This window comes from Pongo pygmaeus, chromosome 15 (assembly GCF_028885625.2).
Source record: "Pongo pygmaeus isolate AG05252 chromosome 15, NHGRI_mPonPyg2-v2.0_pri, whole genome shotgun sequence".
NCBI classification, from domain to species: Eukaryota; Metazoa; Chordata; class Mammalia; order Primates; family Hominidae; genus Pongo; species Pongo pygmaeus.
In genome coordinates, this window is record NC_072388.2 from 27,900,090 (window position 1) to 27,914,506 (window position 14,417).

Genomic DNA, 14,417 nt, shown 5'->3' on the forward strand with positions numbered 1-14,417 from the left:
CCTTAAAGGAAGATCATATAATTACAGTTTTGTATCTGTGATGAAACTACTGTAGGTGACAATGTTTATTATGCAAATGAATACTAGAATGTATCCCAGAATGATGTGGCATATTACTTTTAATTTAGCACCCAAAGAATTTATTTCCAATGTAAATTTTATAGCTCCATTTTCTTTTAATTGACTGATAGGAATCTCATAACATAATGTATTAATTATTATGATATAACATTTCATTCTTTTCTCACATGATCTGTGTTGAAGAATCTCAATGACTTTATAACTTGCTATTTGGAGATCCATTGCTATTATCATTTTAAAACATTTTTACTGAGGCACAATTCATATGGAATAAAGTAAACACCATTCTAGGTATATAGCTTGATGAAGTTTTGCATGTGCATAAACCCATGTAACCTCTACCCAGATCAAAGTATATAATATTGCCAGCATCCTAGAAAGCTCACTTCTGCTCCTTCCCAGTTGACATCCCACCTTAGTTTTATTTTGACGTATCTTGCCATAAATTGGTTTTGCTTGATTTGAACTTCATATACTGGATTCATAAGTATGTACCCTTTGTCTGACTTATTTCTTTAAATGTCATTTTGTGAGATTCAACAATGTAGCAGAGTGAATCAATAGTTCATTAAGTCCATGGCTGTATCATTCATACAATCCATTGTATGGCTACACCACTACTGGTTTCTAATTTTTAGCTATTATGCATAAAGATGTCAAAAACATCTTATAACATATCCTTCTGTGCAACTGATGAGTCACACCATACGCATGTGTTTAGCTTTACAAGATAACTGCCAACAAGTTTTCCAAAGTCGTTTGGGCGAATATACAATCCCAGTAGTAGTGTATGTAAGTTTAGTTGTTCAGTATCTTCCCCAGTACTTGTTATTAACAGGTGTTCTTTCAATGTCATTCTGATGTAGACATAGGTCATTACAGACTTAACTTTACAGTCCTTGATAACTAATGATGTTAAGCACATTTTCATGTTTATTGTCTATCTTGTAATGTGCAGTTTAAGTATATAGCTATATTTTAAATAACATTGTCTGTCTTCTAACTTTTTTGTAAATGTTCTTTATGTGCTCTGAATATGAGTTTTTATATGATATATTGTATTGAAAATGTCTTCTCCCACTCACTTTTCTATTCTCTTAATGACATATTTTGATTAAAATAATTTCTTAGTTTTAATGATGCCCAATTTATCAATCTTTTTCCTTTGTCATCAGTGATTTAAATCCTGTTTAAAAAAGCTTTTCCTACTCGAAGTTCTTGTAGAAATACTTTCTGTGTTACCTCCTAGAAGCTTCCAGTCTACCTACAATTGATTTCATGTATGGTATAAGATAGGGTCAAGATTCTTCATTGCCATATAGATATCCAATTGGTCACAGAAATGTTTGTTGAAAAGACCATTCTTTTCTCACAGCAGTTTTTCCCTTGTCATAAATCAGTTGGTCTGTGTATGCACATAGTTTCTGAACTCTATTTCATCGGTTAATTTTTCTGTCTTTGTGTAATAGCACATTGCCTTAACACTTTATACTTAACTTTGTATACTACTACCTTGCCTTTACTGCGCCTTTATAATATGTTCGGCAATTCTCTGGTTTGTTCTACATCAGGGGTGCTGAACCTCAGCACTATTGACATCTTGGGCTGGATACTTCTTCATTGTAGGAGACTGCCCTGTGTACTGACCTCTCTGTGATTGTTCACTCAAATCCAATTGCCTTGGTTGCTCTTGGGTGCCTTCAAATACGGTTTTGTTATGTCGTATTTTATTCAGCTTTTATCATTGTTCCTCATGGGAGAGTTTATCTGATTAAAGTTTTCCTTTATACCTAGGAACAGACGTTCTAGAACAGATTATTATATTATAATAACTTTTTGCCTAAGACTAACTCTTGCCTGGTGTGGGTTCAATTGGCTTTGACTTTTCCCAAATACCACAAGAACACATGTAAATAAAATAAAAAGACGAGTAAAGCATACAGAAATAATAGAATCATTTAATACTAACTTCTTCTACAGTTGCCCAAAAGTCCATAATTGATATAATTTGATAAATATACTTATAGATAATGATACAGTGTATTAATGTGTTCCACTTAAGGATCTGCTGAGTTTTTCTTGTTTCCTTCTAATACTGATGATAGTTTACAAAAAAAAATCCATGCCCACAGAACTGTTATAAATTGACCACATTTTGGAAGTTTTTTAAAGACGGACTGTTTTATGGATAGCATAATGGATAGTTTACTGCCAAAGTTGACGGCAGTTGAAGTTTGTCATGTGATCTATGCTATTATAATTTTTTTCTATCTTAACATTAGAGAAATCTGAGATTGAATTTCTGTGCCCAAATGGATAAACAAACAGAATTACTAACGTCGTAATCTGTATCTGAAAAAGAAACTTTATAGTCAAAATAGGCAATCATTTATGGAAAATATAAATTTCTTATATTTGAGAGAAAATATACTTACCATGGCAGACTTGCAAAATGAATGGTCTAGTGGCATTAATGAGCAAAGCTGTCTTTACAAGGGTCAGGCCATCATTCTTTTTGGAAATGGAAATTATTCTTTAATGTATATAGAACCCAAAGGTTTTACTATTATTGCTATAATATCACCTTTTATTAGGTACCCACTATAACTTTTAAACTATAGTTATTGGTGTTACTGGGTTGAAAAGGGATATAGGCATGGTACTCCCCATGTGCCTTGGTCGAGCAGGGTGCTTTTGTTCCTGTACGAAGGAGCGAAGACATGAAAGGGAACAAAGGCAATAGGGAAATATGTGTCCTCCTCAAGATAGGCCAATGTTTCCTACTTTCTCAGGGATTGGATAAAAACAAAGACAAGTAGGCACCCCATAAGGACGCAAAGGGCTTTGCTGTGTTTAAAACATGATTCTGAGAACCAGTGTGTCAAATAGTGTCACAAACATTACTTCCAAAGGCATTTCTCAGTTAAAGTTTACCTGAAGGCATTTTATACAAGGTTACGAAAGCTTATGACTCCCATCCCAGTAGCTTTAAAAAGTATCTTGTGGCTCCAACATTTTCTCACTTAATAAATGTCTGATTTGATCATAATTTTACAAGCATTCTTGACAGACACAGTTAAAGTCTAATTTTAAAAATATGTATTTATAAAATAGATTTTAAGCATTTTACAAAAAAATTTTAATTCACCATTTAATTTTAACATTTTATGTAATGTATCAAATAATTCAAATAATTTAGTGGTTATTTAATTTGGTTACATAAAGCAATAAAATAAGTTGGTTTAAAAACACAAAAATCTGTGCTAAATTATACTTACATAAGCTAAATTAGATTTATATAGAAACCATATATTTATATACATATATGCATAATTTACAATGTTGTTTCTTAAACTTATTTTTAAATGTCTATCTTATAAACATCATGACTCTCAGCAGCTATGCTTAAAAGCAAGAGTAACTGCTGTAACTTGTAAAATCACTAATTGCAAAAATTCAAACTCAAAGAACTTCTGAGCTGAGAAGATGACATAGGGTTATTTTAAAACACAGACTTTGACTTAAGCACTTATCAGTAAGAATACCATAATTTCAATTAATAGAACTTTATGGAATAATATATGATCACACATATACATTCTGAATAGGTATGAAGTTATAATATGTTCTTCTAGTTATTGGTGAAATTTAGTACCTGCCTTCTCCAACTAGGTTCACTTAATGATGTACTGAAAGCACAAGAAACCCCTAAAAGAGAGCCTTATAAAAGAATATGGAATTTTCCTAATTATTAAAATAATTCATTTCATTTATACTCCCGGTTTACACTGTAAAAAAATTTTGGTGATATAAAGATTGCGATCACAATAAAATATTTTCCGAACAAGTAATTTATACAACTTCTTACAGACGTCTTCAGAATTTATTACCACTCTCTACTCCAAGAGGGATATATTCAACCTAAATGTTTTAGTGTTTTCAAAATTTTTTTCTCTCTAATTGATTTTTACAGTAACAGGATTATAAAGCATCATTGTAATATCCATTGGGAGATAGAGGGGGTAAATATGGGAAATTTAAATCCTCAAACTATTAGCCTATTTCAGAATGTGTTTTTATTTTAAATAATTCACATAATTACCACAATTTTTATTTTGTTTCGAATGTTTGGAAAATCCAAATTTAACTTTCTTAAGGAAGAATATTAACCATATCCATAAGATATATATATATAAAATATATAAAATAATATTATATATAAAATATATAAAATAATATTATATACAATATATAAAATAATATTATATAATATATAAAAATAATATATAATATATAAAATAATATATAATATATATAAAATATAATATATAATATATATAAAATAATATTATATATTATATATAATTAAATAAATATATATCTTATGGATATGGTTAATATTCTTCCATATATATTCTAGAGCTAATGGAAATATTTTAAGTGTTAAGTCCTATTTTTCTCACAGGACTTATCAATCAGTTTTTGACAATAAGCTGGCATGTATGCCAGTATGCCAAGCAATAAAGACTTTCATGGTTTCACAAGAGCAAATTTCAAGTTTCTTCCCAAAATAAATATTCAGCCATGCCACAAATTCCTCTAATAATCTTCAGAGAACATTTTGTATCTCTCTGGTTTCCAAATTTTGACAAGCGATGTTTTGCAACATTAACACATTAGTTCGTGCTGCTCTGGCCCTGTGACCATGATAAAACCTCACATATTTTATCATTTCACTAAGCTCAGAGATAAAAGCAAACTCAAAACTGTTGGATATTTGATGAGGCACTGACCAATCTACAGTACAAGCCCTGAAGAAACACTGTCATTAACACCCCGGCTGCATTCTCCGTCCTAGTGCCCTGTCTTGGATTGACATTGCTATCACATCATCCCACAGATTTCTCATGTAAATGGGGAAATGGGTAAACAGGAGGCCGTACCAGAAGGGGCTCATCAGGGGCACTGGTAGAGAGTTCAGCAGATGATGTGCGGATGGTGCTGAGCCCAGTGAGGGAAACATTTGACAGCCTTCTCCGCCTCACACCGCTGCAATTGTTGGGTATTTTAAATGCACATCTCTTATGGTAATTCAGACCACATCCTGGAAAGGGAAAATAAAAATTATTTTTATTGAACCATAAATTAAAAAGTGATTCCAATATTAGTGTAAAGTAGAAATTTAAAAAATAGTACAGCTTCCATTTTCCTTGAGAGTATTTGGAAATTCACATTTTCTTTTGAACATTCTCTGATTTTTTTTTCCAATTTGTTAATGGGTTTTGAATTCTGATCTTATTGCACAAGCTCAGGAACTATGCTAGTTATCATTTTTAAAAATGTTCTGTGATATAACAGACTTAGGCTTTAAGGGATATAGAAATTAACTCAAATTAGATTATCTGAGCCACTTTTAGCTGCCATAAGTTCAAATGTGAGTGGACGCATAAAGGAAAATTAATCACAGCACATCACAAGTTTTAGACAACACTAATTTGAATCTGGGCCTCATAACTTGCTTGTCTACATTGCCTTGAACAAAGTTTCACCTCAGTTTTCTCGTCTCTAAAATGGAGGTAATAACTACCTTGTAGAATTACTAAGAAGATATATAAAGTACCTCACACGCTGGTTTCCACATGGTAGGTGATCAATAATTGGAAACAGATTTCCCACCTAGGCAAGTGTCAGTTTCTTTTCAACATTTTTAATATTCATATTCCCCATGTAGCTGGAGGCCATTACTTAGAATCTCTCCATGTGTCACACAGCAGTCCGGACAGACAAATTTTCATAAAACTACATTTTAGGCAGAGTTTCTTCCAGATTATTGTCTCCTACCTTCCCTCCTCACAGTCAGAAATTCAAAAATGGCAGATCGCTTATTGGTAGGTTGCATAATAAATGCTCAGTTATATTTGTCAAAGTTCAAAGAGCTCTATCCCTGCCCTCCCAATCCAAAGAGAATAGAGTAAAATTGCGCAAGTTTTAAAGATTATATTATGGTGTCCTAGCACCTTGAATTGCGCAGTTCAAAGTGTTCTTTCCACATTATGATAAAATTGTGTTGTTGGTGCAGAAATGCAGGTACATGTTCCAGCTCGCAACTCAACAGCTGAGTGAACTTAGATGGTTTAATTTCCTGAAACTCTGCTCATTTCAACAAATGTGTATTCAATGCCTACTATTCCAATTTCTGACTTACTTACTAGGCAAATTTTATTTTTAGTCGGCTGATAAAATATCGAGCACCATATAGGGGTGAAACATGTCCACATGATAAGGGAGAAAAGATGTGAGAATAAGGGTTCCCAGGTCAGACCGACTTTGTTCAAGACAGGAAACTTAAAGAAATGAACAGAAGAGAATCCATGTACCCCCTAAATGCCTGGAAGATACTTCTGAGGGAGATACTGCTACACTATTGTAGAGGGCACAACACAAGCAGATAGCTCCATCATGCATTATTTTTTATTTTTTACTATTTCATTAGCTTTAGGTGTACACGTGGTTTTTGGTACATGAATGAATTATATAGCGGTAAAGTCTGGGCTTTTAGTGTAGCTGTCACCCAAATGGTTTATGTTCATTGTACACAATAGGTAGTTTTTCATCCCTCAGCCACCTCTGAACCTCCTGCTTCTGATTCTCCAATGTCTATTACACCACTCTGTGTGCCCCTGTGTACCCACAGCTTAGCTTCCACTTATAAATGAGAACATGTGGTATTTGGCTTTTTGTTCCTGAGTTACTTCAGTTAGGATAATGGCCTCCAGTTCTATCCAAGTTGCTGCAAAAGACATTATTTTGTTATTTTTCATGGCTGAGTAGTATTTCATGGTGTATATATATAATGCATATTGTGAATTGTATTCACAATTGCAAAGGTATGGAATCAACCTAAGTGCCCATCAACCAATGAGTGGATAAAGAGAATGTGGAGCGTATACACGCACACACACCAATGTATATACATGTTTGTATATATGTGTGTATATATATATATGTGTATATATACGTAGATCTATGTACATAGGTGTATATATACATAGACTTGTGTATATAGGTGTATATATAGATAGATCTATGTATGTATACACACAAAAAAACCCATATTTTCTCAACCAACAAGTGGATGAAGAAAATGTACATATGTACCACATTTGCTTTATCCACTCATTAGTTGATGGGCACTTAGCTTTTACATATCTTTGCAATTGTGAATTCTGCGATAAACATAGGAGAACAGCACACATTTAACTTGCATGGGAAGAAAATAACTTACCTTCACATTTAAGACCTTGACGCACCAGCCCCCACAGCATTTCTCCACAGTGATCACAGAAGGCTGGAGCTCTGTATGAATGAACAAAGAGAGCGTGGGGACGAATCTGAAAGTCTTCAAAGGTGGCGGAAGCTGTAAAAATAGTGATGTTGAAAAGTAAGTTGAATAGGCACTCTGATCTGTAAATAAAAAGTATGCAAGATAATAAATATGCCAGTACGGATATAACTCCCTAGCCAAAGTTAGGGAAGATAAGATGCAACACAGCTTGCACTTTCAGCCATTAAACATTATTCCCAGCCATAGTTTTACAGGTGATGGCACAGCAACCATCTCTCTTCTCCTCTTCCTGCTTGACCAAGTTTCAGACCACTTTAAAAACAGCCAAAAACATAGCAGAAAGCATGAATGAAAGTATAAGTAAACCTGATTTACAAATACCTGATGATACTTAAAAAATATTTTACTTTTTCTCTTACTTAGATGAATGAGAAAGGTATTCAAAAATATTAATGAAAAGAAAAAAGTTGATGAATTGAATTCAGACAGATCTGAAAAATAGTATCCTTGAGTTTGACCATGAAGAAGTACATTACAGGATCCAGTTGAAAGATAGATATAAAATATGAGTGGCTTCCTTATATAGGGATAGAACTGTTTGAACTCTTGGGCAATGTATAATAACCAAGCATTTAAATCATGACTGAGCAACAACCAAGCAGCCACTTCACCAACATGCCAAAGAGAGGGATTTAATACATACGCTGGTGAATTACAGTCCATTCTGAGAAATACACCTTAATCAACCATATTCATGTTGTAGGGAACTTTTTGGTGTTGCTTACTGTTGCTTATTCTGTATGGTACTCATGCAGGATATTAAAATCCATGTTTATTACATCTTTCCATATGATATTTTTATTATATTATAAAAGTGGTTTGTGCTTTTTTTGTTGTTGCTGAAATCAAGAAATAGAAAGGTATCGACAGCGGAAAGATCAGCTTTTTTGTCAACGTCCTAATGGAAAGTGGTGGATCTTTCCAGACCTATGTGCACACAGTAAGCCTGAGGTTGATGCTGCACAATATAGCACAGTATAGCACCTGGCAGTCAGAAGACCTGGGGGAAGCCTGACCTTTACCGGAGTGACATCTCAATAAGCACGAGCCTCAGTTTCTCATACCTAAAAAGAGACAATCTGTCTGATGATGACTTCTCCAGTCCCTTAAAATTTAAACTTCCATTAATGTAAGAACAGAACCATATGAACTTAACTTTGTAAGATTTTATTTTAAGAGAATTTTGGGGAAAACTGGGGGCTTCAATATATTCCTTGTCTTCTGCTTTCCTTTCCTTTCCTCCTCAATTCAAATAAGTTTAAGAAATTGCATATCACATTTCCCACTTCAAGATCCACAATATAATTGTCAATGCTTACTCCAAGCAGATCAGAAAAAAAGTGTGGTTTGGGTGCCAATCATCTACTTTGGTGGTTTGGTCAAAATGTGTCCAATTGGGAGAATGCCAAATTCTTTTTAAAATTGGTCTCTCATACTCATATAGAAAATTTATTTTTAAAATATCAAAGAAAATAATTAAAGAGAAAACTTTATGTCAATTCTTAACTTCTAGCTTCTCCCCTCAGCCCCAAAATCACCCCTCCAGACCAAACAACTATGACAATACTATGACAACGATTAGTTGAATAATTACTTTAGTATTCAAAATAAGCCACATTAGAATTTGACAATACAAATACCAAGCTGGATTCAGACATTTTTGGAATTAATCAGAAGGAATATAAATAATTAAACTAAAGATTTTCAGTGACACTCCCCCAATTTATGCTAGGTAAATTTGTTTTTTTTTTTCATTTTTTGAAGAGGATTAACATTCATAAGCAGTTAACACCCTTGACTTATGTTTAAATGCCATATTTCTAAAGTTCAATTTTAATATTCTCCTGTTAATTTTAGAATAATTAAATACATTTTTAAAATAAAACTACGAAGTGTGGTGAGGTTTTTACATCCATTTGAAATCAAAGCACAACATCCATTCATTATGAATTTACCTGTTCTGCACCCTGGGGGAAATCAGCATTAGTTGAGTGTATGCATGCCATCTTGCCTAATCACAAAATTGCACTTCAGAGATAATCACTTAGCACAGGAAAACAAAGCGAATGCTGTAATTCCATTTCATTTAAGTTTAGGAATCAAAATGGACAGATAAGAATAGGAATATTAAAGTGTCTAGAGATTCCAAGAGAGGAACAATGGGCTATCTGTTAGTCTGTCATAATCAATCAGCCAACCTAAATTAAAACCATATGACAGGGCAACAAACTAAACACAATAGGCCCCTTATACTGGTATTTGTGTCTCTTTGATTTGCTCTATTCACAGCCTATTGTTATACTCCAGTGTGCAAGAGAAGAGAAAATGACATGCTTTTCTTAGTCACTGAGCATTTGAAACAGGTAATTGAGCCAAAAACCCTAAGATAATCAGTTCTTTTATGGTTCATTATAAATTGTTGCACAAATGGAGTAAACTGTTTGGTTAGCAGTACAGAAGAAATAAGGCTTCTGAAGCAAAATAATCTCTGGAGGTCAAAATTATTTGCATAATAAAATAAAATAATGTCAGATCTTCCAAGATTTTCAGGACTTTTTTTAAAACCTGGTAATTTTGGCAATGGGAGAGGCATAAACTCTTTCTGGCTATGACAAGTTGGGACTGATATAATGAGAGGAAATGCTTAAGCAATCTATAAGGTAGTTATTATGCCTACCCCCATTTTACAGATGAGAAAACTGATACTCAGAAATTAAGGAGCTACACTAGGTAATACAGAATCTGAACTGAGGCAGTCCTGACACCAGAATCATATAAACCCTCTCAGCCACTATTACTCAACTTATATTTCTTTGACTATTTAAACACTATGGATTATAAGCTGCACCTTTATTTTATGTATCACTGAAAAATATTGTTTAAAGAGTGCAATTAAATACGTATAACACACAACCCCTTGTAACATGCATTATTATCTTATAACAATGTTGGGAAAATAAGAAGTCATGAAATAAAGTATAGAAAAAAATTAATCCAGTTCTCAAGATCAAAAATTCTTTTAGTATGCTTTTTGCATGAGCTCCATGTGTAGAAATCCTCCTTTCCAAACAAATTAAGGAAAAGTCATCGGTTTTTCAACTTTTACAAAAGTCAGTGGTAATGATGAATAGGTGAGCTAAAAGCCAACTGGAGCTTTGTGTCCACATGATAACATGTCACCACATTGAATTGATTAATTTGTCCCAAAGCAAAACATTTTGAAGTTTCTGAAAGCTGTGAAGCTTTGCTGTGGGCATTTTTTTTTTCCTTTAGTGTCTAGAATATTGAAAATCGTTTCTGGATACCACTCCTACACAAAATCACATACTTGCTATTTTTAAAGTATTCTGTAGATTAAAAACAAAAACAAAACAAAACAATATTGGCTGGGCATAGTGGCTCACACCTGGGATCCCAACACTTCGGGAGGCCAAGGCAGGTGGACCACCTGAGGTCAGGAGTTTGAGACCAGACTGGCCAACACGGTAAAACCCCATCTCTACTAAAAATACAAAAATTAGCTGGGCATGGTGGCATGCACCTGTAATCCTAGCTACTTAGGAGGCTGAGGCAGAAGAATCGTTTGAACCTGGGAGGCTGAGGTTGCAATGAATCGATATCGCACCATTGCACTCCAGCCTGGACAACAGAGTGAGACTGTGTCTCAAAAAACAAAAAACAAAAACAAAACAAAACAAAACAAAAACCAGTATCTTCTTTAAACTTCCTTTCATTCACCCATAAACACACATTATTGGTGGAATGACTACTACTCACAATCAGTTTATTGCATTTGTGAATATCTCAATTAGAAAGTTCTTTTTATTGAGGCCCCAATACACTTCTGTAACTTTTACTTAGTAATCGTAATGTTAAAAGCAAGCCTTTAAAAATAAGGCATTTTTATGCATTTAAATGAGCTTATGTAAGTAAAGCAGTCCTAATAATTTCAACCTAACATAGTTTATGTTATGTGTTATTAATATATCTAGAACCTCCTAGGTAATATAGTATATGTTGAAAATAAAAAAAAGGACTAAGGAACAGTATCCGTAGTTGAGAGTTCGAAGTCAAAATGAGGATGACAGACCCATGTATATTTATAATACCAAATGCAGGGATGGAACAGAAGACAAAGGGTGACTGAGTCTGTCTAGGTCTGTCAGGGAACGCTTCATCCAGGAGAGGAATTGTACAGAATCCTGAAGGTTGAAGAGTATTTTGAAAAGCAGAGAACAGGATAAAAGAGTGAACATTTTTATATAGTCTTATTTTAATTATATATAACATAGGATTGTCTATATATTTCTTTACAATTATTATGGGTTCTTGACACTTTATCATCTTTGGTGCACTGTCAGGGTAATCAGCAAGAATGACTACAAATTGTCTATGAGGCAGGGAACTGAGAGATGACAACAGATCAATTTCACACTATTGTGGCCCAGGTGTGTGAGTGTTTGTAAAATTAAGCTTGCACATGTCCATTCTCCCTCCCCATCACCCAATACACATATATACCTAACCCCCAAGGTTGGTCATTTTTTCCTGCTTCTCTGTTGGTCCCAGTCTCTCCAAGCCAGTTTTATATCAGATTCTCCCTTCATGCAACCATTGTTCAAGTTAATCTCACATTTCACATTTTTGTTATACCTGGAAACATCTAGAGTTGTGAGGACCCACAGCTCTCCAACAACAAGAACATTCAATAAATTCTTGCAGAGGGACTTGCAATAACATCTTTCAGATGGGAGCTGAAAATGAAGGGAATCTCCATTTTTGACTTAACATCTGACCAGAAAATTGTTAGTGAGGTGCAGTGATGGGAATTTGGGAGGCTGTGAATATATCATCTCAGAGATCATAGTAGCCAAGAGAGAAAAAAATGTATTTAGATATGTTGACTAGGCAGCTCAGAAGTTTCTGGGAAGTTATTTCATAAGTTTGTGGTTAGAGATTAAAAAAAATACGGCTACAAGAGAAAAAGGTCTCACAAGCCAGACTGAGAACACAATAGCAAGTTGCCCCAATTAGGAAGAAAAGGGACTGGTAACTAGATAAATGATGTGACTGCCCAGGGAACTGTCTGATAAGCTCATGTTCAGAAAAGTAAAGTATCAACAGCAGAAGGACCAGCACAGAGTCAGGCCGAATGCAAGTAAGTGGCTCCAGCCAGAGAACCACCCTAGGAAGGCCAAAAGAAGGAAAAGCTGAAGCTTTTTAAAAGCTAAAAGAGAACAGAAGGCCTTTCAGCTGTGTGTTTCATGTGGAAAGAATGAAGCAGAGATAGGCCTCAAACACAGAAATAAATAGTTTAATGCTAACAGACAAAATAGAAAAAGCTATTCAATTATATTTTTGTTTTTATCTTTTCTAGAAAAATAGACCATCTTTAAACTAAAAGAAAAAAATAGGAAGAAGTAACATATCAAGAAGAAAACAAAGTCCAGGATGGATGAGAAAGGGGTTTTAAATAAATTATTTTCAATAGGCCCAAATGAATTATAGATGAGTACTTAAAAGCTTATTTTTAACTTTAAGAAAACATCCATCTCAATATCCTAACAGAATGTTGTTTGCTTAATGAAATTATTCTAAAGCTCTTTTGTAAGAAGAATACAACATATTCTAATAAGAACAGAAAAATGTAACAGAAGAGTAATAAATTTTGCCCAACTTGATATCAAAATATTCTATAAAATGTTGATATTTTAAAATATGGGTGGCTGTAAAAGACAAAAGAGAGAGATCAGCAGGCTAGAATTAGTGACCCAGAAATCTACCCTATGTATATATTTAAAATATTGTAAGTCTTAACAGAAATCAATGTCAAAGGTGGAGATATCATTTAACAATTGGCCGGCGTGGTGGCTCACTCCTGTAATCCCAGCACTTTGGGAGGCCGAGGCGGGCAGATCACGAGGTCAGGAGATCGAGACCATCCTGGCTAACACGGTGAAACCCCGTCTCCACTAAAAATACAAAAAATTGGCCGGGCGTGGTGGTGGGTGCCTGTAGTCCCAGCTACTCGGGAGGCTGAGGCAGGAGAATGGCGTGAACTCGGGAGGCAGAGCTTGCAGTGAGCCGAGATCGCGCCACTGCACTCCAGCCTGGGTGACAGAGCAAGACTCTGTCTCAAAAAATAAAATAAAACAAAAAAATAATTAACAATCAATGACGATTCACAACATAGGGGAAAATACTACTTCAAACAATATTTCCTCTCTTATACTAAAATAATTACCTGCTGAGCAAAAAGTTAAATAAAAATACAAAATCATAGAAAAACTAGAAGAGAACAGAGTGAATCCTTATTAAATCTCTGGTGACAAGATGACTTAGAAACAAGAGGTCATAAATCTGCAGTGATGGAAGAAATCGAATGAGAAAGACTCATTAGCATGATCATGTAGGCACTACTGGTTGACTTGCCAAGGAGTCATATAATAGTCTCTTTAATTTAGCATAGTTACAGTAGATTTATTTATAATTATATATTCTAGGTCACAGAAATCTAATTATGCTTAATAACTCCAGGTATATAGAACAGAATTACTAACATTCAAGGAGAGATCCCTGGGCAGTTTTAGATTCCAGACAAGCAGGTAACAAGGCCTATGTTATATTATGAAAATTAAGAAAGTTAACATGTATACACTCCTTCTCAGAAAAAAAAAAAGAAATTCTTTTCTTCATTTTTTTAAACCAGAAGGATGCACTGGGACAGTAGGAGTGTTTGATGGCAGGGCTAAAGCCTTGCTCAAGAAATAGCTTAGGATCTACTCATGAACCCATAGAGCTACAGTTAACACGTGAAGGATCCTTTATTTCTTTTCCGGGCAACTGAGCTCTATGGCTGCTGCAAAACATCTGCTTTAGAAGCAGCAATGCCTCCTGCCAGGAAGATGTTGCTTGAATAAAATAGATACAA

The 14,417-nt window shown here is 34.3% G+C and overlaps 1 protein-coding gene across 2 annotated transcripts in view; it reads right to left on the minus strand.

The window, feature by feature from the left end:
* The window catches only part of PRKD1 (protein kinase D1), a 362,251-nt gene that overhangs the window by 86,308 nt on the left and 261,526 nt on the right, over positions 1 to 14,417 (minus strand). For both annotated transcript variants that reach the window (XM_054448321.2, XM_054448320.2), the window contains exons 3-4: positions 7,367 to 7,498; positions 5,025 to 5,185 (exon numbers count right to left, since the gene is read on the minus strand). In XM_054448321.2, the coding sequence (XP_054304296.1) occupies positions 5,025 to 5,185; positions 7,367 to 7,498 (293 nt within the window). The remainder of the gene's footprint in view (positions 1 to 5,024; positions 5,186 to 7,366; positions 7,499 to 14,417) is intronic.